The sequence below is a fragment of the Cetorhinus maximus genome, chromosome 29 (genome assembly GCF_964194155.1).
Source record: "Cetorhinus maximus chromosome 29, sCetMax3.hap1.1, whole genome shotgun sequence".
NCBI classification, from domain to species: domain Eukaryota; kingdom Metazoa; phylum Chordata; class Chondrichthyes; order Lamniformes; family Cetorhinidae; genus Cetorhinus; species Cetorhinus maximus.
The window spans coordinates 9407493-9433348 of record NC_135907.1 but is presented as its reverse complement, the minus strand read 5'-3'; the positions used below and the strand labels follow the sequence as shown (position 1 = coordinate 9433348).

The 25856-nt window shown below is 46.8% G+C and overlaps 1 protein-coding gene and 1 long non-coding RNA gene across 2 annotated transcripts in view; both read left to right on the top strand.

Moving 5' to 3' along the window:
* Positions 1–9086, top strand: part of LOC144669587 (transcription factor 20-like) — a 58961-nt gene extending 49875 nt beyond the window's left edge. The window contains exons 4-7 of the mRNA XM_078532102.1: positions 2597–2690; positions 6760–6809; positions 8571–8658; positions 8896–9086. Coding sequence (XP_078388228.1) covers positions 2597–2690; positions 6760–6809; positions 8571–8618 — 192 coding nt within the window. The 3' untranslated portion in view covers positions 8619–8658; positions 8896–9086. The remainder of the gene's footprint in view (positions 1–2596; positions 2691–6759; positions 6810–8570; positions 8659–8895) is intronic.
* LOC144669588 (uncharacterized) lies at positions 3363–5104 on the top strand. The gene is made up of 2 exons (XR_013573697.1): positions 3363–4372; positions 4474–5104. It is a non-coding gene; the product is annotated as an uncharacterized LOC144669588 (long non-coding RNA).
* Positions 9087–25856: the final 16770 nt, after the last annotated feature.

Genomic DNA, 25856 nt, shown 5'->3' with positions numbered 1-25856 from the left:
CTGTACCCCAGTGTTATACAGTGACAGACCTGTCCCCACCAGTACTGTACCCCAGTGTTACACAGGGTCAGACCCATCCCCACCAGTACTGTACCCCAGTGTTATACAGTGACAGACCCGTCCCCACCAGTACTGTACCCCAGTGTTACACAGGGACAGACCCGTCCCCACCAGTACTGTACCCCAGTGTTATACAGTGACAGACCCGTCCCCACCAGTACTGTACCCCAGTGTTATACAGTGACAGACCCGTCCCCACCGGTACTGTCCCCCAGTGTTATACATCGACAGACCCCTCCCCACGAGCACTGTACCCCAGTGTTATACAGTGACAGACCCGTCCCCACCAGTACTGTACCCCAGTGTTATACAGTGACAGACCCGTCCCCACCAGTACTGTACCCCAGTGTTATACAGTGACAGACCTGTCCCCACCAGTACTGTACCCCAGTGTTATACAGTGACAGACCCCTCCCCACGAGCACTGTACCCCAGTGTTATACAGTGACAGACCCGTCCCCACCAGTATGGTACCCCAGTGTTATACAGGGACAGACCCGTCCCCACCAGTACTGTACCCCAGTGTTATACAGGGACAGACCCATCCCCACCAGTACTGTACCCCAGTGTTATACAGGGACAGACCTGTAACCCCCTCCCCCCCCCCCTCCCCCACTCCCCTCTGTATTTTACCCCTGTGTTATACAATTATTTTTGTCAGGCTTCTAGCTGCCTGATATGGCCTTTGCCACGTGTGCCTTTAGTGCCCTAGCCCAATAACACATGTTGAGAGAGCCTAGGTCAGGCTTTGGGTCACCCCAGTTCGCACTGGGAGATGGTTGGAATTGAACCAGTGGAAAGTAGACAGCAGGATCAGCACGGAGAGCTTCCCAGAGTCGCGCTGCTAGGAGCTCGGGGCACTTGCCGGGTTAATTGAGGGAGGGTGGATTGACCTCCCGTCCCCGATTCCCGTCACCCAGGAGTCTGCCTGCTGCTTGATTCTGTGTTTAACCTGGGTGGCATTAGCCTAACCTGCATGTTCAGATGGCGCTGCCTGTACCCACAATCTTACTGCATTGAACCTGTAATAAACCGAGACAATTGCAATCCTGACTTGTGGACAGACGGTGAGGGGAAAATTCATTTCCGAGCTTTTTCTGTTCTTCACGTGGAATTCTGATAATTCTGTTAAATCTAGAGATTTACGTCAAACATTAGATTCCTGGACCTTTCAGTTTTTTTTTCTGTATCTTTTTAACGTTTTTAAACTGCATTTTATGCTTTATTTTTGTCTCACTTTCTGCTCACCTTCCCCCACCCCCCTGGTCCAAGCAACAAACCCCCTCCCCCCACTCCCCCTCACTCACCCCCAGTTCCACGGCCCTGATTCCCCTCACACCCACCACCTCCTCCGAGCTGTTCCCCACCCCTCCAACACCCACCCCGCACCCCCACACCCCTCCCTCGGTCCCTTCCCTCCATCCCCGTCTGTATCCCTACAGCTCCCATCCATACCCCTGCCCCATCTCGCTTCCACTCCCACTACCCCCTCCACCCCAACCCCCCCACCCGTGTCTCCATCCCAACCCCTCCGGCCCCCCGCTTTCTTCCTCCCACCCACCCTCTTTTTCCACCCCCACCCGTGTCTCCCTCCCTTCCAGTCCAACTCCCTCCCACTCACCCCCTGCCTGACTGCGTCCAACCCGGCTCCCTCGCTGCTCTCTCATTGGTCGCTCCTCCTCTCTCTACCCCCCCCCCCCGCCCCACCCCCACCCAGTTCCTGTTGTTGGATGTACCCCACCCCCCCCAACACAGTCACTACTGGGAGTCAAACTGCGAGTCTGTAACTGAGGGTCAGTCACAGGAGACCTGCCCCTCTCCCAGTGTCATGGCCCAAAACGCAATACCCATAGCGCAGCTAAACCTGTCAGTTTTCCCTACTCAACACCACCCCACAAACTCCCAAACCAGCACAGGTCACTGCTCGAGACTGTGCCACAGAAATGACCCTGGCAAAGCAGCTGGGTCTAGTGTTGCCAACCCTCCAGAATTGGTCTGGAGTCTCCAGGAGTTGAAGATCAATCTCCCGGACACTGCTGTGTGGAACCCTGGAGAAAAATCATCCGGACATTATAAAAATTGATTGTTTTTTTTAAAATGTTGCCATTTCCTTCGTACGTTCCTCTTTCCCAGACAGAAAAATATTGAAAATGGTGGGGGGGCGGAAAGCAGCTGTTTGGCTGCCAGTTGAGTATCATCCAATTGGGTAATGAGTCTTTCTGCTTTCCAATTGGCGTAGGAAAGCAGTACATCACAAGCGATGGATGTGTTGGCCGGCTAATGGTTGAAGTGTGGGGGGCAATTCGTGTGCTGAAACCTCCAGGGATATATCTAATCACAGTTGGCAGCCCCCAGCCTGGTCCCACGCCCAGCCAAGGGAAGGTTAGAGTCTGGCGCCAGGGATAGACCTATCAGCAGTGCCTCGTTTTCAAAGGGCCGCTGCAGCCATGTTGCTGGCTGGCGTGTGGTTGGTTCAGACCATGCAGTGTGTGTGTACCTCGCCGCCATCTCACATTGTCCTCTTGTGTTCCCCCAGAAATGCTCACACTGCCAGGAGCCCGGAGCTACTCTGGGCTGCTACTGCAAAGGATGCCCACTCAATTATCACTACATCTGTGCCACGGAAGCAGGTAACTCTGGGTCAGGGCTGGGCCGGCCTCTTGCAGGTCGTGGGAGGGCGGGAGGTGCTGGCTGCATGGGGTGGTAGAGGTGATGGACTTTACTGTTGATGGGTCAAGGGATCGAGGTTAGCCGGCTGGTCTCCCAGAAGAGGCGGGACTCCGACTCGGAGCTCTGTACCTCTTGCCCGCTCTGGGGGTTTTGATGTCACCGGTGTGCCGCTGATGCAGGTGCCACCCTGAGATTCTGGGGTGGGGGGTGGGGGAAGGGGAGCTATCACAAGTCTCCAGCTGATGAGACACAGGCTTTCCCCTTCGGCACTCAGAGCCCTGTACAGGACTTGCCACACAGTAAGCCTCAACCTCAGTACACTCGTGCAAATGACCCTTCAGCACAATTCACGGTGCAAATTCCACAGATCGTGGAATCAGGGAACCCTCCAGCACAGAAGGAGGCCATTCAGCTCATCCTGTCTATGCTAGCTCTTTGAACAGTCATGCGTGGCCCACAATCCTCCTCCGTTTTGTCCATAACCCATCCCCCTGCACCACTGGAACCGGCTCCTCTTGAACCAGGCGTTGTAGCCGAAAGAATAAATAGGGATCGAAGTCTGAAGAGAACAGAATTATTGCCGGAAAACAGACGTTTTGTCGGCGCTTTTCGTCTTGTGCTCATCAGGATAATCGCAAGAATACCAGTGTCAGGGGAAGCAACAATTTTATACTGTATGAGAAGAGAGTGCTGAATGGTTGGCAAGTGGACTCTGATTTGTCGCGGTGTTGCCCTGGAGAATGCACCAGTTAATGGTGACTGACAGTTAACTGCCAAACGTTCTTTGAAATTTTAAACTGGGCAGCTTGACTCTGGTCAAGGCATTGCCCTGAGGAATGAACCAGCGAGTGACTGTCACTTATTTCGTTTAGCTGAAACAGGCGCAATGCGCGTACCTGCTGTTTCTGTCTAGAGTCCGCATGCCAACCATTCAGCACTCTCTCTGCCTTCACATGCAGTGTAAAGCTGTCGCTTGCCTGGACATTGGTATTCTTGCATCTGTCCTGATGAGTGCGAGGCAAAAAGCACCGACAAAACAATCTCTTCTTTTTCAGCCACACTCAAGTTCTGTCTTACCAAACGAATATTAGAATAGGATTAGAAATTGAGAGTAAGGTGAACAAGATAACGAACAAAAATAACACACGCGATCAGAGAATAAAGCAGAAATATAGAAGGACTGTTTAAAACTAAAGTCAAAGGGATAATAAAGGTGTCTTAAACTGCCTGTACAGCAACTTATGCAGCATTCGACATAAAACAGGGAACTGGAGGCACTAGAAGTTGTGAGGCACTAGATGTTGTATAAATCGCTGAAATCTGGCTGCAAATGAACAGGACTGGATGCTGCAGATTATAACATAATCAGAACGGAGAGAGAAGGATGGGGGAGTCATAACTGTGATAATTAGAAAAGCCATAGTAACCGTAGAAAAGCCATAGTAACCGTAGAAAAGCCATAGTAACTGTAGAAAAGCCATAGTAACTGTAGAAAAGCCATAGTAACCGTAGAAAAGCCATAGTAACTGTAGAAAAGCCATAGTAACCGTAGAAAAGCCATAGTAACCGTAGAAAAGCCATAGTAACCGTAGAAAAGCCATAGTAACTGTAGAAAAGCCATAGTAACTGTAGAAAAGCCATAGTAACTGTAGAAAAGCCATAGTAACTGTAGAAAAGCCATAGTAACTGTAGAAAAGCCATAGTAACTGTAGAAAAGCTATAGTAACCGTAGAAAAGCCATAGTAACTGTAGAAAAGCTATAGTAACCGTAGAAAAGCCATAGTAACCGTAGAAAACCCATAGTAACCGTAGAAAAAAGGGGCATAGCAACCAGAAGGTTCAAAACAAAATCCGCACGGATTGAAATAAAAACTACCAATCACACTACTGGTGTACACTGCAAACCAATTAATAACTGAAAGGAGGCGGAGGAAGAGATATGGAATCAAATATGTGAAGTGAGGAGGAATTTCTTCACTCAGAGGATGGTGAATCTTTGGAATTCCCTACCCCAGAGGTCTGAGGAGGTTCAGTCATTGAGTGTGTTCAAGACTGAGATCGATAAATTTCTAGATACTAAGAGCATCGAGGGATGCGGGGATAGTCCAGGAAAATGGTGTTGAAGTAGAAGATCAGCCATGACCTCATTGAATGGTGGAGCAGGCTCGAAGGACTGAATGGCCACCTACCCTTATTTCTTAAGTTTCTTTTGTTCCTATGTGAAATAAGTAAAAGACATAGAATAGTCTTGGGAGATTTTAACCTCCTCAAACTAAACTGGAAGTAGATGGAATAGAGTATGTAAAAAAAAAAACAATGAAAGGGAGTATTACTACATCTAGTAATGGGAAATGAATCCAAGCAGTTAAGAGAAGTGAGTTCAGGGGAGCATCTAGGGAATAGCGATCCAACTTTAAAAAAGGACTGAGAGCATAAGTAAGACAAAGATCAACGTAATAAATTGGGGGTTTAAAAAAAAAAGCTGATTTTAAAATGCTTTTGGGGGAAACCTGGGAAAAACGTTACTGACAAAGCAACGGAACACATTTCAAACGCTGATCAGTAGGAGTTCAGGAGAAGTATAATTCACGAAGAAGCAGGAACAAACTAGTTAATAATGACCAGTTTGCTTTCCCTAGTTTCCATCCTTATCCCCTTTTTTCCTACAGTTGATGAAGAAAGAAACAAGAACAAAATTGAAGAAAACAATTAGGCAAAGTGAGACTACACAATTAAATTATTGAGGAATAGAAAAATTGTTAAGCATTCTGCAGACAAAAGGAACGTCAGGATGAGGATGCGTCCACTAAGGGATAAACACCAAAAAAATTCACAAGTAATAGTAGCAAAATGGCACAAATATTGAATAATTGCATTGTTTCAGTATCTCCCAGGGAGACTATTATGATGAAAATAACATTAGAAGAAGGAAAAAGGATATAAAGGCATTTCAGATTTTTTTTTAAAAAGGGGGGGATATAATTGATAAACTAATCAAACTTGGGAGCGTATAAAATGCTAAACACAGGGGTGCTATTACATATATTGTTATATATAATATATATTATACATAAAATTCACTAGAAAAGAGAATAGTATTGAGAGCTCATGGGTAGCTAACGTGATCCCTGTATTTAAAAAGGAAGAAGGAACAAGCCCAGGGAACGAACGACCACTTATTAGCACTGGTAGAAAATATGATGGAATCTTTACTCAAAAATGCAGTAGGAAACCTCTAGCAACTGAAACTATCCTAAAGAGCCATCAGCACAGATTTCAAAAGGGCAAGTCGTGCTTGACCAACCTTTTGAATTCTTTGAAGAAGTATCAGAAAGGGTCGACAAGGGTATTGTAGTAGACGTAGTATATTTGGATTTTTCAAAAGGCCTTCGATAAGAGACCAAATAGTAAACTTGTGACCAAGGTCAGAAGATGTGGAGTCAGGGGACAAGTGGCAGACTGCATAGCAAGCTGGCTTGCACAGAAAACTGCGAGAAGGGTTTAAAGGATTGGCAAATGATGGGGAGTGGTATTCCCCCAAGCATTAATGCTGGAAGCACTGATGTTCACCATCTGCAGGAAGCAATTCGGACTCTAGAATCAGAAGTATAATTTCAAACTTTGCACATGATGCCAGACTGGGGGAATAATTAGTACTGAGGAAGACTGTGGACAATAATACAGGAAGACATGAATAAACTTGCAGAATGGGTGCGTGATTGGCAAATGAACTTCAGTGTAGATAAATATGAGATGGTGAATTTTGGGGTAGGAAGAATAAGGAGGCCAGTTATTCCTTGGGAAGTAAGTGTCTAAATGGGCCAGGAGAGCAGTGGGATCTGGATGTCCAGATACATGGATCACTAAAAGCAGCAACACGGTTTAATAAGACAAAAAAGCAACCTAAGCACTAACTCTACCCCAGCTCTCTGCCCACTGTAACTTTATGCCAGTCCCCATATTGCCCAGTGTAGCACTGGGTTCGCTGACTGTGCTGCTAATGTTGAGATTTATTTTCTTTCTTCACAGATTGCTTTCTGAATGAAGAGAATTTCTCCATGAAGTGTCCCAAACACAAGGTGAGGAAACCTGCTGCACCAGTATTACTGTGAATTATATGCTTTTGCCATGGGGGAGTTTCAGAGCTGGAGAATGGAGCACTGTCCCCTTAGGTACACAATGTCCGCATCAAACACTCCCAGGACAGGTACAGCACGGGGTTAGATACAGAGTAAAGCTCCCTCTACACTGTCCCCATCAAACACTCCCAGGACAGGTACAGCACGGGGTTAGATACAGAGTAAAGCTCCCTCTACACCGTCCCCATCAAACACTCCCAGGACAGGTACAGCACGGGGTTAGATACAGAGTAAAGCTCCCTCTACACTGTCCTCATCAAAAACTCCCAGGGCAGGTACAGCACGGGGTTAGATACAGAGTAAAGCTCCCTCTACACTGTCCCCATCAAACACTCCCAGGGCAGGTACAGCATGGGGTTAGATACAGAGTAAAGCTCCCTCTACACTGTCCCCATCAAACACTTCAAGACAGGTACAGCATGGGGTTAGATACAGAGTAAAGCTCCCTCTACACTGTCTCCATCAAACACTCCCAGGACAGGTACAGCACGGGGTTAGATACAGAGTAAAGCTCCCTCTACACTGTCCCCATCAAACACTTCAAGATAGGTACAGCACGGGGTTAGATACAGAGTAAAGCTCCCTCTACACTGTCCCCATCAAACACTCCCAGGACAGGTACAGCATGGGGTTAGATACAGAGTAAAGCTCCCTCTACACCGTCCCCATCAAACACTCCCAGGACAGGTACAGCACGGGGTTAGATACAGAGTAAAGCTCCCTCTACACTGTCCCCATCAAACACTCCCAGGGCAGGTACAGCATGGGGTTAGATACAGAGTAAGGCTCCCTCTACACTGTCCCCATCAAACACTCCCAGGACAGGTACAGCACAGAACAAAAACAAAAATGCTGGAAAAACTCAGCAGGTCTGACAGCATCTGTGGAGAGAAGGACAGAGTTAACGTTTCAAGTCTGTATGACTCTTCAGAGCTCTGAAGAAGACTCATACGGACTTGAAACGTTAACCGCAGAGGAGATTCACCAGCATGTTCCCTGTGATGAAACATTTAAGTTATGAAGAGAGGTTGGATAGACTTGGGTTGTTTCCGTTGGAGCAGAGAAGACTGAGGGGCGACCTGATCGAGGTGTACAAGATTATGAGGGGCATGGACAGGGTGGATAGGGAGCAGCTGTTCCCCTTAGTCGAAGGGTCAGTCACGAGGGGACACAAGCTCAAGGTGAGGGGCAGGAGAATTAGGGGGGATGTGAGGAAAAACTTTTTTACCCAGAGGGTGGTGATGGTCTGGAATGAGCTGCCTGGGAGGGTGGTGGAGGATAGTTTCATGGTCACCATTACTGAGACTAACTTCCGATTATTAAATTGAATTTAAATTCCACCAGTTACCATGGATTTGAACCCGGGTCCCCAGAGCATTAGCCTGGGCCTCTGGGTTACCAGTCCAATGACATTACTCCCATGCCGACGTCTCCCCCACTGAAGCCACTGAACTGCCTTCAAAATGGTGGCTCCCCACAACCTTCTCAAGAAATGGGGCAATAAATGCTGCTGGCCTAGCCGGCGACATTCGCAAATGGATAAGTAGTGGTTTCCTAGCTTTTGCACCCGACGCCTGTATTTACAAAGTCTGCGATCCCAGTTTAGTAACTGCTTTGGAGTTGGCAGGACAGGTAACGGAGGTGTGTTGGAAAGAAAGGAGTGAATTAAAAATGCCGGCTTTTCTCTCTCTCTCCCTCCAGCACAGAGCTGCCAAGTCTAACAGTACAGAGCAGTCAGAGCGAGGCTGAACAGTGGCATCTCCATTCCCTCTGGACAAAACACAAACAGGTGAGCAGAGCCTGGGGGTGGTAGTGTACGGTATATGGGTGTTTGGGGTTGGTGGGGGAGGGTACAGTGCACAGCAGGGCAGGGTTGGGAGTTCAGTTGAGTGTGTGAAATGTGTCGGGGGTAGGTGGGGTGGGGTGGAATTGGAGGGCCGGGGGTAGGGGTTGAGTTGGATGGTACAGAGTTTGCGTCCAAACTCCCCGCTAACGCTTTCTTTCCCCCCCCTCTCGTTTCCTGCAGGTCCTCCTGTTGACGGAGATGGTGAATCGGATATGATTATACGCGACCAGAACACGGTGACTCCACGGGCGTGTCTGCCGACCACGGCACGCTCACTGTTAACCGCAACCACGCAGAATCGTCGGCAACAGACTTGGAGCAAGAGTACCCCGGACCTTGAGGGGCCCCCCTTCCCATCCTTCCCCCCCCCCACCCCAAAAAAAAACCCCTGATGTGGCCCCCCCCAAAACCCCCGAGGGAGGCCCCCTCCCGAACTGCGAGGGCCCCACCTCCCCTGAGGTGGGGGTGGGGGGGGGGAGAAAACCCCTCCCATCCTCTTCCCCCGAGGGGAGGGGGGGGAGGCCCTCCCATCCCCCCCCATCGAAGGGAGACCCCCTTACACCTCCCTCTCCCCCAAGGGGCAGGAAGCCCACCCCCCCCCCCCCCCCCCCCCCCCACCCAACCGAACCCCGAGTGGCCCCCTCTGAACCCCAAAGTGGGGCATCGTCAAAACAATAAGTACCCACCCAGCCTGGGTGACAGCAAGGGGGGTCAGGGAGACTCCGCTCGAGCTGCCCCCACCCCCTCCCTCAACCACATTGCAGCCCTAGAACCCACATCCCATACCCGAAACTGCCCAGGGCTCAACCTCCTGATGTAAATGACTTCAGTTTGAGAGGGTGGGTCGCCTAGATTATATATTTTATTTTTAAATATATCGGTGAGTTTTGATTTTCAAATACTTTTTTTTTTTTTCCTCCCTGTTTCTCTGTCCCCTGCTCCCTTTGGCTGATCGAAGCCTGATCTAGACACGCGCGGGACATTCTGATGGTGAGAACGTGGCCCGTTGTTCAGTGTTATTTTGGGTGTTTTATTCGATATATATATTATATTATATATAGTTATTAAATTGTTTACAACAGTAACGGAGGCTGCTGCGGGTTTTATTCCATTATTTTGGCCATTCTTTGGGACTCTGGCTAGGAGCTGAGGCTTCTCGCTGATGGTTGAATGGACACTGAGGATTGCACTTGACAGATGAGACCAGTTTCCAGAGCCATTAGGTTGTTGAGGGTCGAGACACTTGTCTGGGAGCTATACTCGCACAGTGTGTCATGGGGGGCCAGGAGCCTCCTGTCATGTCGGGGCGGGGGGAGCGGGGGTGCAGTCTGAATCATTTCTTGGTCCTTGCCGAGGTTTGATTTGTTGTGTTTTTTTCGTTTTGATCTCAAACGGTTTCCTTTCAGAAAGACCCGAATCCCTTTTGACTTTTGTCGCGTGCCGGACCCCGTTCGGATGGATTCACCGTTTACTCTATTCTAGCAAGTTCGTGAACACCTTCCTGGGATTTTTCCGCAGCTTTATTCCCACCCGCTTGTGTCATCGGCGGATTTCGAAATTGTACTCCTGATGCGTGAGGCCATGGGGGGGAGGCGATGGCGTAGTGGTATTGTCGCTAGACTAAAAATCCCGAGACCCGGGGTAACGCACTGGGGACCCGGGTTCGAATCCCACCACGGCAGATGGCGGAATTTGAATCCAATTAAAAATCTGGAATTAAAAGTCTAATGATGACCATGAAACCATTGTCGATTGTTGTAGAAACCCATCTGGTTCACTAATGTCCTTTAGGGAAGGAAATCACCCATCCTTACCTGGTCTGGCCTACATGTAACTCCAGACCCACAGCAATGTGGTTGACTCTGAACTGCCCTCTGGACAAGGGCAATTAAGGATGGGTAATGAATGCTGGCCTAGCCAGCGACGCCCACATCCCATGAATGAATACTATCTTTAGCCCCTACTCTGTTTTGTTATCAGTTTGCTGTCCGTTCTGCTATTTGTTGTTGGTCTTTGTGGTACTTTATCAAACGCCTTGAAAATCCAACTATATTACATCTACCCTTGTCTACTCTTGCTACAACGTCAAAGAATTATGTAAGGCTGGTAAGGCATGACCTTCCCTTCTGAAATCCATGTAGCTCCACCCAAAATGCATCAATTTATCTGCATTCAATTTCCTCTGCCTGTCGATGTGCTGAAACCTGTTAATATCCTTTTCACTATTTACTGCATTGCCAGCTGTAGTTGTATTTGCAACCTGTACTCCCGGTTCCCCAAGTCCTGATACTCAAGCCCAGGTCCTTTTATATGTGGCAGGAAGAACAATTGTCCTAATTTTTTATTCTTTCACAGGATGTGGGCATCGCTGGCTAAGCCAGTATTTTTATTGCCCATTCCTAATTGCCTTGAGAAGGTGGTGGTGAACCACCTTCTTGAGCCCCTGCAGCCCATGTGGTGTAGGTGCACCCACAGCTTTTCCCCCCCCACCGATTCCCATTGACTCCAGTTTTGCTAGGGCTCCTGGATGCCACACTCTGTCAAATGCGGCCTTGATGTCAAGAGCAGTCACACCTCGCCTCTTGAGCTCAGGTTTTTTTTATCCGTGTTTGGACCAAGGCTGTAATGAGGTCAGGAGCTGAGCAGCCCTGGTGAAAACCAAACGGATTGTCAGTGAGCAGGTTATTGCTGAGTAAGAGCTGTTTGATGGCACTGTTGACAAGCCCTGCTGATGGTCGAGAGTTGACTGATGGGGGTGGGTAATTGGCTGGGTTGTATTTGTTTGGATTGATCCCTTGGGAACCCCAGTGCACTCACCAGTCCAGTGTGAGAAACATCCACTCACCACAACTCTCTGCTTCCTATTCCTCAGCTAATTAACTAGCCAAGTTACCACCATCCCTTTAAGGCCACGTGCTTCTATTTTGTGAATAAGTCTGTTATGGTATTACTTTATCAAATGCCTTTTGAAAGATCATATATAGAATATCCATTGCACAACCATCATTGACCCTTTCTGCAATGTCATTAAAGAACTCAGTCAACTTAGTCAAGCACGATTTTCCTTTAACAAATCTGCAACCCACATGTCTCCAGCTGAGAATTCGTTTTGTCCTTGACGATGATTTTCTGATGTTTTCTCACCACCAACATTGAGGTGATTCACCTGTAATTTGCTGGATTTATCCCGCTCCCGTTTATGGAAGAGGGCTTTGCAATCCTTCAGAGCCACTTCCGTACCCAAGGAGAGGAGTGAAAGATTTAGATCAGAGCTTTTAGTTTTCACCCTAGCAGCCCGCAGAGATCCACGCACGTCCTGTTTCTGCCGGGTGATTTATTGGGTCGTTTCTTCCCAGATTTTTTTAAGACCCCACACACGTGCCACGTCCACATATGCACACACACATGCGCACATACATGCGCGCGCACACAGACGCCAGCCAGACAATGTCCCACCTCCATTTCTATCCCCTTGGCCACTAATTGGGCAGCAGGCCCATCCCAAGGGTCATTAAGACCCCAACCCCAAGTAAATCCGGTTCCTTGGCACTCTGGAGCTGGACGCGAGTTTGCACCTGGAATTGAACCCGATTCCTACTCCCAACTGGAAAATCCAATCCATTAACTTTGAGAGATGAAACCCATCTCGCACCTCCTTTCTACCTATTATTATCCTTGCCGCTATTTCTACACCCCCTGCTCCCAGCAAAGATTGTTGCAAGTGCTTCAGCCTTATCTTTTTGCACTGATGTGCTGGACTCCGCCATTATTGAGGATGGGGATATTTGTGGAGCCTCATCCTCCAGTGAGTTGTCTAATTGTCCACCACCATTCACGACCGGATGTGGCAGGACTGCAGAGCTTGGATCTGATCCATTAATTGTGGGATCGCTTAGCTCTGTCTATTGCACGCTGATTCCGCTATTTGGCACGCAAGTAGTCCTGTGTTGTAGCTTCACCAGGTTGATAGCTCATTTTTAGATGTGCCTGGTGCTGCTCCTGGCATGTCCTCCTGCACTCTTCATTGATCCAGTGGGTGTTATGCCAGGCCATGAGGTTACAGATTGTGGTTGTAATCTCATGGCCCAGCATATCTCCAACTCTACCATTACCGTCAAGCTAGGGAATCAACCCTGGTTCAATAAAGAGTGTGGGAGGGCGTTCCAGGAACATAGCTAAACACCATTGGATGTTCAAATCTCTTCATGATTTTGAACACTTCTGTTCTGAAAAAATCTGTCGAATTTTTGGAAGCTGTAACTGTAGATAAAGAGAAACCAGTGGGTGTAGTGTTTGTGGATTCAGAAGGCTCACTATACCACTGTCCCATTAACCCTTTAATTTTAGTGTCAAGTTCTTGATGCACTTTATCAAATGCTGTTGGAAATTCAATGCTTCATTCACCACATTGCCCTCATCAAATCCTCTTCAATATTTATAGGATTATGAAATTATAGAATTGCTTACAGGACAGGAGACCATTCAGCCAGCCATGTTCACGCTGAAGGAGTAATTTCGTTAGCGCTGCTCTCCTGCTTTTTCCTCATAGCCCTGCATATTTTATCTCTTCAGATAATTAACTGTTTTCCTTTCTAAAGCCACGATTGAACCTGCCTTCAACACATCCTCAGGCAGTGCATTCCAGATCCTAACCACTCACAGCATTAAAAAATTTTCCCTCATGGCTCTTTTACCAATTACCTCAAACCGGTGTCCTCTGGTTCTCGATCCCTCCGCCAACAGGGACAGTTTCTCCCCGTCTGTTCTATCCAGACTGCTTGAGATTTTGAAAAAATCTGTCAAGTCTCCTCTTGACCTTCTCTTCTCAAAGGAGAACAGCCCCAGCTCCTCCAATCTATCCATGCAACTGAAGTCCCTCATCCCATAGAACACTACAGCACAGAAAACAGGCCATTTGGCCCTTCTAGTCCATTCCAAAATATTATTCAGCTAGTCCCATTGACCTGCACCTAGTCCATAACCCTCCAGACCTCTCCCATCCATGAATCTATCTAATTTATTCTTAAAACTTAAGAGTGAGCCCGCATTTACCATGTCAGATGGTAGCTCGTTCCACACACTCACCACTCTGAGTGAAGAAGTTCCCCCTAATGTTCCCCCTAAACCTTTCCCCTTTCACCCTTAAGCCATGTCCTCTCGTGTTTATCTCTCCTAATCTAAGTGGAAAGAGCCTACTCGCATTTACTCTGTCTATACCCCTCATAATTTTGTAAACTTCTATGAAATCTCCCCTCATTTTTCTACCTCCAAGGAATAAAGTCCTAACTTGTTTAATCTTTCCCTGTAACTCAACTCCTTAAGACCCGGCAACATCCTAGTAAATCTTCTCTGCACTCTCTCAATCTTACTGATATCCTTCCTGTAGTTAGGCGACCAGAACTGCACACAATACTCCAAAGTTGGCCTCACCAATGTCTTATACAACCTCACCATAACATCCCAACTCCTATACTCAATACTTTGATTTATGAAGGCCAGTATGCCAAAAGCTTTCTTTACAACCCTGTCTACCTGTGACGCCACTTTCAGGGAATTATGTATCTGAACTCCCAGATCCCTTTGTTCCTCCGCACTCCTCAGTGCCCTACCTGGAACCATTCTCATGAATCTTTTCTGTACTCTAAAGCCTTCAACATCCTCCTCCTAAAGTGTGGAGCCCAGAAACAGACACAATGCTCCAGCTGAGGCCAAATCAGCACTCGCCCTTTGGAATTGCACCTTTTATTTTATATTGCCCCCCACCCCCCCACGCATTCTCCCTATCAAAATGAATCACTTCACATTTCTCTGCATTAAATTTCATTTACCATTTGTCCACTCATTCCACCAGTGTGTCAAAATCCTTTTGAAGTATCTTCAGTGCGGTCCACAATATTTCCAAGTTTTGTATCGTCTACAAATTTTGCAACTGTGTCCTGCCCACCCAAGTCTTATCCATTAATATATATCAAGAGAAACAGTGGTCTTTAGCACTGACCTCTGGGGGACCCCACAAAAACCCTCCTTCAGTCTGATAAACAACCATTCTACCCTTTGATTCCTGTCACTCAGCCAAATTCATATCCGTGCTGTCACTGTTGTTATATTCTGTGAGCTCTAACCTTGCTGCCAAGCCTCATGTGCAGCACTGTAACAAATGCCTTTTGGAAGTCCATGTACACCATATCCACCGCATATCCCTCATCAACCCTTCTCTGTTAACCTCATCAAAAACTCCAGCAAGTTAGTTAAACACGATTTGCCCTTAACCCTCAAAATCCCCATGCTGGCTTTTCTTAATTAATCCACCCTTGTCCAAGTGACTGTTCATTTTGTTCCGGATTATGGTTCCTAAAAAACTTTCCCACCACCGAGGTTAAACTGGCTGGCCTGTCGTTGCTGAGCTTATCCTTGCACCCTTTTTGGAACAAGGATGTAACAATTACAATTCTCCAGTCTTCTGGCCCCAGGACAATTGGAAGGTTAAGGCCAGTGTCTCCACAATTCCCACCTTCCCTCAGTCTCCTTGGATGCATCCCATCCGGTCCTGGTGACTTACCAACGTTAAGTGCAGCCAGTCTTTCTAATACCTCCTCTTTCATCTCTTTTTCAGCCCATTTCGTTCCTCCTCTTTCATTATGGCTTGCGTTTTTAGTATCTATATGCCTATTTTGGATTTATTTTTATTGCAGTTGCCAGTCTCTTCGCTTCCTTCATTTCTTTTTTCACTTCCTCTCTCTATTTTCCATTCGCAACCTGGTTCGTACAAATGATCAATCTGACATCTGTCACACTTCTGCTTCACTTGACTATCTTTTTCATCATCCAGGGAGCTCTGGCTCTGTTTGCCCTACTTCCCTTTCTTACTGTACCTGAGCCATCCCCCCCTTTAAAGGCAGCTCATTGTTCAGTTATAGTTTTGCCTGACAACCTTTGATTCCATTTTAACTCAGCCTAATCCATCCTCACTCCCCTGAAAATGGCCCTCCCCAATTCAATATTTCTACTCTGGATTGTTCCCTGTCCTTTCAATGGCTAAATTAAACTTTATGATACTACAATCACTGCTAAATGTTCCCCTACTGCACTTGATCCGCTTGACCCACCTCATTCCCCAGAACCAAATTCAGCAAAATCTCTTTTCCTTATTGGGCTGGAAACGTGTTAATCCAGAAAGTTCCCCTGAACACACTTCAGAAACTCTTCTCCCTCACTGCCCTTCACACTGTGCCTATCCCAATTTATATTAGGGTAACTAAACTCCCCCATTACCTCGCTCTATAGCTTTGCACCTCTCTGTAATTTCCCCTGTAAAATTGCTCCTCTACACCTTTCCCATTAGTTAGTGGCCGACAGACTACACCCAGCAATATGATGGTACCTCTTGTTCCTTAGCTCTAACCAAAAAATGAGCCCTCTAAAGACATCCTCTTTCTCCAGCACCGTAATATTCTCCTCAGTCAATATTAATTGACCCTTTTTTCTATTTATCCATTTTGCGATGTTGTAAGAAATTGGGGTCTTTAATAAGCTGGTATTTTCTGCATAATACAGAACCTTTGTAGGATTTGCTAAATAGCATTGATTCCCTCTCTGGAAAGAGAATTTCTAAATATTTTGACCTTTGAACTGTCTTTGGAAGCAGCAAGGTCACTTAGTTCAGGCTGCCATGTTGACATTCCTAAGCTGATAGGATGGTGCCTTGTGCAGCCCCTTTTCTATGCAAGGGCCAGGATATGACCCTTAGCGTGATGCAGAGTAAAATGTTGACCTCGAGCAGGGTGACAGAAGTGGGTGGGGGTGGTGGTGGTGGGGGAGGGGTGGGGGTGGTGGTGGTGGGGGAGGGGTGGGGGTGGTGGTGGTGGGGGAGGGGTGGGGGTGGGGGAGGGGTGGGGGTGGAGGTGGGTGGGGGGGAGGTGGAGGTGGGTGGGGGGGGGTGGAGGTGGGTGGGGGGGTGGGGGTGGGGGTGGAGGTGGGTGGGGGGGCATGGGGGTGGGGTATGCACTTGATAACCACCTGACAGTTTGGGTACATGAACTGTATCCATTGGTCAGAAGGCTTTGGATAGGTGATTGACACTGGGTAAGCTACCAGCCCCCTGCAAAAGGTACTTATAGCAAGTGCTCAGCCACAGGTGCCATGTCCTGGTGAGCATACAGACATACGAACAAGGAGCAGGCCATTCGGCCCCTTGAGCCTGCTCCGCCATTTAATAACATCATGGCTGATCTGCTGGTAACCTGGTGAGCTTACTATCAGACCAATTTGGAGTATAGTGAGGTGCTGGTGAGGTCATAGTGAGGCCGCAGGCCGATGGAGAAGGAGGAGGAGGAATACCGAGGGAAGAGTTCCCTAATACTTCGATTAGAGAGCAGATCACCATTTACTAAGTAGAGTACTGTTATCACCAGCTACTAAGATCAACACACACCGTGCCAACCGTCTGTCAGTCTCAGGGATCAGTAAACCGCTCTCAAATGTCATGGGTCAGATATTTTTTTCTGTCTAATTAGTTAATGCATTATATCTAAACTGTTGCTTCTTAATAAACTATTTTTAAAATTACTTCCAAATAGTCGACTGCCAATCTTGGGTGTCTGTGGCCCCACATCCTGGAACCTTACAATTGGCGTCAGGAGTGGGATCCACAGTAGCCGAGGTATCATTGGTTTGGAATTTGAGAAGCAACATTCCTAGATAGTGGTTAAACGTGCGGTGTAGTTATTAAGTGAAACCAGGAGTCACAATGGCATAACGCTAGGGATCGAGTGCGAGAGTTTGACTGAGAAAACAAGCGAGGCTGGAGCGAGAGATTACAAGAGCATTTTTCATAAGCTTTCTAAAAAAAAGTTTGGAAAGGAAGGATGGAGTTGAAAAAGGCTACAAATAAGTTGGTCTGCGGTGCACGTACAGCTGAATAAAAGAAGTATAAGGAGCCGAGGGAACTGGTCGGTGATTTACAAAAGGGGTTGATCTGTTCAATCAGCTCCACTGCAAACAGGAGGCAACACAACCGAGTACGTTATACATTGGAACACATGAAGGTTGAAGCAGCTCTGGAGAAGCCACGTGAATCTCCCTTTACTGAGTTAAACAAGGACCCAAGTGGTTCCAAAGCAGAGTTAGAAAGCGATGCTTTTAAACAGACCCTCCCAGCTGCAGCACCCCCTCTAGAATTAAAACGAGTGATGGACTGGGACACCCACAAGGTTCTAGTCAGCATCAAACAGTTCCCCGCCTGAGTGTGTTCACAGTGAGATCTTAATCCTACACCATCATCACCCACGACCCCTTACGACCCTATGAAGGAGCACATTTACTCAGTTGAGAGTATTCAAGACATTGTTAAAGCAGAGTGTTGTTCACAAACATTCAAAAAAAAAACTGAGTTCGAAGAGAGAGAGAGACAAAACGTTTGAAATCAATCGACATTAGTTTCGAATGCTGAGAGTTGCTGTGCTGAATTTAATAAATCAAATACAGTTTGTTCCCAAAATATAAAGATAAGCCTGTGAAGTTTGGCAGCGGCCCAATCTGAACATCTCAAAAGGTTTGGATCGGAGTTGAGTGAAAGGGGGACGGCTAAGATTCAAACTAAAGACAAGGTCCCTGACTGTTCCTTTCAAACTTTGTGTGAGTAGCAAACAGCGGGACTTGAAGAGATGGGAAAGATTCCGTTCCCTTTTCCACAGTTCGTCTGTGAGGGCACGGTGTTGTCTTATGTTTTTTTTTTAAGAAGCTGGTGCCCCTAATTGGAACTTAATCTAAAATGTGGGGGAAGCTGAAGGATTTAGTGGAACGAGTTTAAGAGCGAGTTTGGGGCTATTTGGTACTTGGGAAAGTTTTATTAAAATTACACGAAGTGACATAATTGCGTGCAAGTTTCCTCCACCACCTCCCCACCGAGAAAGCAGCAGTTAACAGTTTCTGCTGACAGCTGCTTCTTTCCCTTTTAAATTCATCACACGGCCTTCGGATTACTAAAGATTAGTAAGTTTCTAAATTTACAGATATGATTGGACATATTAACCCATTGGGGCCTTGGCCAGAGCCACAATGCCTTGTTTGTGTGTGTGTGTGTGTGTGTAAACAGGCGATGATGCTTTTCTAGCTCTGTGTTGGGCCAGCTGTTTTGGGAATTAAAAGCACAGCACTTTTTCAGAGACTTGCCCTTGGACACTCAAGCCGCTTGTTCCCATTTCTTATCTTCCAAGGCAAAATGCTTGAGTGTGGGAGATGTGGAAATCACCCTCCGGACTGACGGCGGGTGTTTTTGGCCAGAATTTTTCGGCTCTTCGGGCGGGCGTGCCCCCCGACCCGAACGAGCGTAAAATGACATCGGGCGAGCGTCCCGACGTCAGCGCGCACCCGTGCAATATTTCGGCCGGCGGGCGGGTGCAGGAGTCGGGAGTGTGCCCGCCGACAATTAGCAGGGCCTGTTAAGGCCGTCGGAGACGTAATCGGATTCAATTTTTTCAACTGCCCGTCCGACCTTGTGGTTGGCGGGCGGGCGAGAAAGGGCTTTTTTTTTTCGCGAAACCTCATCCACGGACGGGATGAGGTTTCCGTCCATCATTGAAAAAAAAACAAATTAAAAAATGTTCAAACTAGTTTCGAACACGTCCCTGCGCGTGTGACAGAGCCAACATTTTGTTAACGTTCTTAAAATCTTCATCTCCCTGAGGCAGCTCCGTGCTTCAGGGGGGCTTTCTCCTCCGCGCACCAGCCCCTGTGCTCTCTGTGTGTTCCCGCTCACATCCGTGAAGCTGTGCGCTCGCCTTCCTCCTCCTCCCTCCCTCCCTCCCTCCACCCCCCACCCCCGACACAGGCAGCGCCGCATTTTGCGCTGGGCGGGCCCTGATTGACCCGTTGGCGTGAAATCGCTCCCCAGCCACTCCCGCTCACCCCTGCCATGCCCACCCGACGAGGGCAAAATCCCGGCCTTTGCCTCCGATTCAAGACCACCGCTTAAAAGCACCAACCCTGTTTCCGAAATTGGAATCGATAAGACAACAGGATTTGCTATTTCAAGCCTTCAAAGGGAAGTAAGTGCCTGACATTTAACGGGATAAAGAAATAATAATTTCCCCCCCCAAAAAAAATCTCATGGACAAACAGTCCAGATAGTTTCTCAGTATCAAAAAAAGTGATAAAGTTTGTTTCAGGAAGAAATTAATTGAACATGAAATGACTAGCGGAATAATATTTCGGCACAGACTAGAAGGGCCGAATGGCCTGTTTTCTGTGCTGTAGTGTTCTATGGTTCTATGGTTCTAACACTAAATGGAACATATAAAAGAACCTGTCAGCCAACAACGCTGCTGCTATCAATTTGGGATAATTTTAAAATAAAAAAAACCTAGCGCAGACTTGTCCAAACTTTTCGCTGGGGGGTTGGGGGGTGCGGGGGTGGGGTGGTTGGGAGGCACATAATTTATCACCTTACCTTCACCGCCCACTGAGCACTGATTCAGTGAGACGTGCCTGCCCCATGTACTTGATGTAATGCCATGGAGCAACCCAGGCCTGATGCCCGTCTGTCGGTTTCCCCACCCCACCACTCCCAACACAAACTGTATCAGGGCCCAGCCCGAGGTCCGACTAAGTTCAATGGCATGGCGGGCTGGATCAACTTGTTTCGCGGGCCTTACCCGCCTGGTGGGCCAACCCTTGGACAAGCCTGATCGAGTGGGTTACTTTTGAGAAAGTACGATGTTACATAAGAACATAGAACATAAGAATAGGAACAGGAGTAGACCATTCGGCCCCTCGAGCCTGCTCCGCCATTCAATAAGATCTGTTTGTGTTTCGATTTACAAATTCCCATCTAACCCCCCGATAGCCTTTGATTCCCTTGCCTAACAAGAATCCATCTACCTTGGCCTGAAAAATATTCAATGACCCCCCATCTCCACTGCTTTTCGAGGCAGAGAGTTCCAAGGTCGCACAACTTTCTGAGAGAGAAAAATTCTCCTCACCTCTGTCCTAAAAGGGCCACCCTTAATTTTAAAACAGTGCCCCCCCTAGTTCTGGACTCACTCACAAGAGGAAACATCCTTTCGGTGTCCACTTTGTCAAGGCCGTTCAAGGTCTTGTATATGTCACAATTCACTGAGGACAGTGCGCTGTAATATCAGCCCCACCGCTCTCCGAGACACAACAGATACAGAAAGTTTGACCAAACCACCAGATTGCCCCAATTCTACATAACTGTTTCATTTAGGTTAACAGAATACGAGCATCAGGGTTTGTAAACTTAATAAATAAATAACTGTTTATTGAACAAACTGTTGTTAACCAGTGGCAAAAGAAAGAAATATGAACTGTTAACTTCTAAAACTATAACTTAACCCCTACCCCCTTCTTAAATCCCTATACACACAAACACACACTCAAAAGACACATAAGACACACAAAACATGGATTTTAAGGGTGGGATAAAACAGTTCAATAGCACCAATTCCGGAGAACAGGAATCGATGGGTTGATTTTGATCGATGTCTTCCAAGTTCCTTTCAGTTCTTGTTGATAACACAAGGTGGTCTTCCAGCACTTTCAGTATTTAGTTCCTGGTTCAGCACTTGCCTTTCAATGTCTCTAACTGGTTTGCCCCTTTTCCTTCTCACAAGGGTTTCCTCAGAGAGAGGGCAGGTTATAGGGATATGAGGAAAAGAGATTTTAGATGTTTTCTCTCTGTAAGCAGGGGAGCTTTCTGCACTGCTCTCACACAAAACCTGGTCACCTGGTCAGGAAACAATTAAAAATGCTGTTGTCAGGCAGCTCCCTTGGTCCAGCACTCCTTTCTGACGCCATCCTGTCTTTCATGGCACACTCTGTTCCAGGACTGCAACATTGTATATATCTCTCATCCTGTTCCAGTGGACATGTCTTTCAAATTGCAGCCATTGTAATTTTAATTCACAGTCCAACAGAAAATAAAAAGATATGTTCCTTACATATACTTCAATCAAATCATTCCTCACTCTCCTAAACTCCAGTGGAAACAAGCCTAGTCTGTCCAACCTTTCCTCATAAGACAACCCACTTATTCCAGGTATCAATCTAGTAAACCTCCTCTGAACTGCCTCCAATGCATTTACATCCTTCCTTAAATAAGGAGACCAAAACTGCACACAGTATTCAAGGTGTGGTCTCACCAATGCTCTATATAATTGAAGCATAACATCCTTACTTTTATGTTCAATCCCACTCATAATAAAGGATAGCATCCCATTAGCCTTCTTAATTACTTGCTGCACCTGCATACTAACTTTTCGTGGCTCATGTACTAGAACACCTAGATCCCTCTGCACCTCAGAATTATGCAGCCATTCTCCATTTAAGTGATACTCTGCTTTTTTGTTCATCCTGTCAAAGTGAACAACCTCACACTTTCCCACATTAAACTCCATTTACCAGATCTTTGCCCACTCACTCAACCTATATATATCCATCTGCAACCTCCTCTTGTCCTCTTCACAACATACTTTCCTACCTCTCTTTGTGTCATCTGCAAATTTAGCTCCCATGTCTTCATGGAGATGGTTATATTCTCCTTTGTTGGAGATGGTCATTGCCTGGCACTTGTGTGGCGCGAATGTTATCTGCCACTTATCAGCCCAAATTGTCCAAGACTTGTTGCATTTGGACATGAAATATCTGAATACGTTGTGTCCAGGAATATATGCTGTATCTTGAATCCTGCCCTGTTTTGTGCCAGGTCTCCATTATTGCCACAACATCAAACTCCCACATGGTTCTCTCCACCTGCAACTCACCAATCTTATTCATCATACTTAACGTGTTTATACACATGCACTGCACACCTAATATAGACTTTACTACATCTTACTCGAATGCTATCTGTCCTTCCCAATCTTTGTGCACCTTTTACCTCCTTTCTAAGGCAACATCCTAGTTCCCATTCCCCTTTGCCAAGTTAGTTTAAACCCTCCCTATTTACACTAGCAAATACCCACCCTCCCCCCACCCCATGAGGTTTTGGCATTCTGCCTGTACAGGTCCCACCTCCCCAGGGACTCACCCCAATATCCCAGGAAGCTAAGGCCCTTTCTCCTGCACCATCTCTTCATCTACTACTCTATCCTCCTTTTTCTATAGTCACTTGCCCCTGGTACCGCATGTAATTTTTTTTCTTCGTTCTTCCATGGGATGTGGGCATCCCTGGCCAGGCCAGCATTTGTTGCCCATCCCTAATTGCCCTTGATGGGTAGTTAAGCATCGACCGCATTGCTGTGGGCCTGGATTCACATGTAGGCCAGGCCAGATAAGGACGACAGATTTCCTTCCTTAAAGGACATCAGCGATGGGTTTTTACAACAATCGCTGATAGTTTTACGGTCACTGTCATGGAGAGAAATTAATGTCTATAATGTTATTGGAAATTATTTTTAAATTGGAATTGGAGTAGGGTCTGTGTCTAGGTGTGTGTCTATGACCAGAATATTGCCGTCATTGTGAGGGGGCGGGCCTGACTTGCCGATGTGTAAAATAACGCGAGGTGATGTCGGGTGTGCGTCCCGACGTCATCACGCATCATTTCAATCTTTCGCTTGGCGGGCGTGCGCTGGAGTTGGCTGCGCGCCTGCCGAACTGTCAGCGGCCTATTAAGGCCATCAAAAAATAATTAAGCTCATTAACAATGCCGCCCGTCCAACCTTAAGGTTGGCGGGCAGGTGAACAGCCCAAACAGCCTTTGCGTTTTCAGGAAACCTCATCCACGGGCGGGATGAGTTTTCCTGAAGGTTTTATAAAATCATTGAATAAAATTGGCTGAAATCACAAACATGTCCCAGATCATGTGACCCATGTTTAAATAATTTGTGACTTTATTTATGAAAAAAAGTTTTATGATAACTTGATCTCCCTGAGGCAGCTCCGTGCCTCGGGGAGATTTCTGCGCTCATTCGCATGCATGCACGAAAGAGCGCAGGCCCCCCCCCCGACTCTCCCTCCTCCCTCCGCTGGTACAGGTAGTGCTGAGCACTACCAGCTCCCGCATTACGCTGGGTGGGCCTGAATTGGCCTGACAAATTCAGGCCTATGTGTGGCTTAATTGGGTTAAAGCCAGCTGATCTGGGTACTTTGACATGTAGTAGTTTTGAGATGTTAATCAGATAAATGTAAGGAGGAGAAGATAAAGTGTAAATTTGCATTTGTTGAATAAGCCATTCAAAAAATGGGTAAGATCTTGCACCGAGCTGGGAGACATCAAGCAATGTGTTTATATTATTAATAAAATTAGTGGGATGAAAATGCTATTGTTAGAAGATGTGACATTAAAAGTCTAGAATACAATGGAAAAATTACATTCAAAGGAAATGCTATGTATAAACAGGAAGGAGTTTATGTGTGTAAATCTGAGGCATTTAAGGTCTAACCAGCCTGAGGCCTACAACGGTGTCTGCAAGGAACCAAATTGAAAGGAACCTCATTTTGAATTCGTAAGGTCAAATGTGCTTTGCCTGCTGTCTGTTTAAAGTCTATAGGTTACTGTTGCCTTGGTGAATATTTACCTGGGAGTGATTAATTTGGGGATTTGTTTAAAAGTTATTATGGTAGCAATTTGTAGATATGTGTATGTGTTTAATTTGTTGTTAAATTAATAAATGTTTAATTTAGTTTTATATAAAAAAAACCCTCTTGAGGCTCGGTGGTCTTATTCCTGAATTCAGAGCTGCATCTCAAACGTACCAATCGAAAATATAGGTTATGACAGTTGTTCACATTTCCCTCTGGAGATTTGAACAGCTCGGCCTTTACCAACTGCTGGGTCATAACAATCGCCATCACTGAGACTAGCTTTCAATTCCAGATTTATTAATTGAATTTAAATTTGTCAGCTGCCAAGGTGGGATTTGAACCCATGTTCCCTGGAGAATTAGCCTGGGCCTCTGGATTACCAGCTCCCTTTCCCATAATCCAGAGATTATTACCTTTGCGGCCACCCTTGCTAGTCTCCTTCCCAGCTCCCTAAACTCTGCTGCAGGATCTCATCCCCCTTTCTATCTGTGAACCATGACCTCTTTCCCAAAGGGACTTAACCAACATAGCCAAATAAAATAAAACCTGATGGCTTTCGTCATTATGGCATATTTTCCCAAGTGCCATTCACTTTTCCCCGGATAATTGGATCCCCACCATCCGACATTTGGCTGATCCTAAGCACTGGGTGTACCCCTCTCCCCGTTTTTGAACAAGGGTACGCCGTTCACAACTCACCCGCCCTCTGGCGCCTCTCGAGTCAAAGGAGGATCCAGAGATTACAGCCAGAGCCGCCTCCTTCCGCTGTAAAAGTCCAGGTGAAGTCACGGGGAGCGATAAGACTCAGGCCTTCAATCTGAAAGGGAAGCGACTGAGCAAAGAGCTTATGAAGGGTGGTAGATAAACAGGATGGGGAAGGGAAATCAGAGGCAGTTGAGTGTGAAACTGTGCAGTGCGGGGGACAGTAACACCGTGGTAATGTTATCGGACTAGTAATCCATAGGATTGGATGAAGGCTTTGGAGACTAGAGTTCGAACCTGACAATGGCAAGTTCAATGAATAACTCTGCAATAGTCTCACTAATACTGATCAAATTTATCTGCTTCATTTAATGTCCTTCAGTGCAGGAGTGTCCTTACCCCCCCTATGTGTACCTCAGCAATGTGGTATGACCCTTACCTGTCCTCTGAAATAATTAAGCCTCTCAGTTAAACGGCTATGGAGTAAAGTACTGTGGGCGTCCACATCCACTGCTGCAGCTCACAAAAACCTTTCGCACGACCTTCTCAGGGTGACTAGGTTTGCCAACTGTGACTCAGTGTATTCCTGGAGGTTTCATCGTGTGACTTGCCCCCACACTTCAGCCATTAGTCAGCCAACACATCCATCCTTGGGACGTAGTCCCTTCTTATGCCAATTGCAAAACAAAAAGGGTCTTTTACCCAATTGGATGATGCTTGACTGTTAGCCAACCACCCCCCCCGACATTTTCAATATTTTTATATCTGGTAAAGAGAAACGGTTAAAAAAAAATGACAAAAAGAAACAACCTGTGTTCTTGTCCTGGTGATTTTTCTCCAGGGTTGCACACAGCAGTGTCCTGGAGATTGACCTTCAGTTCCTGGAGACCCCCAGG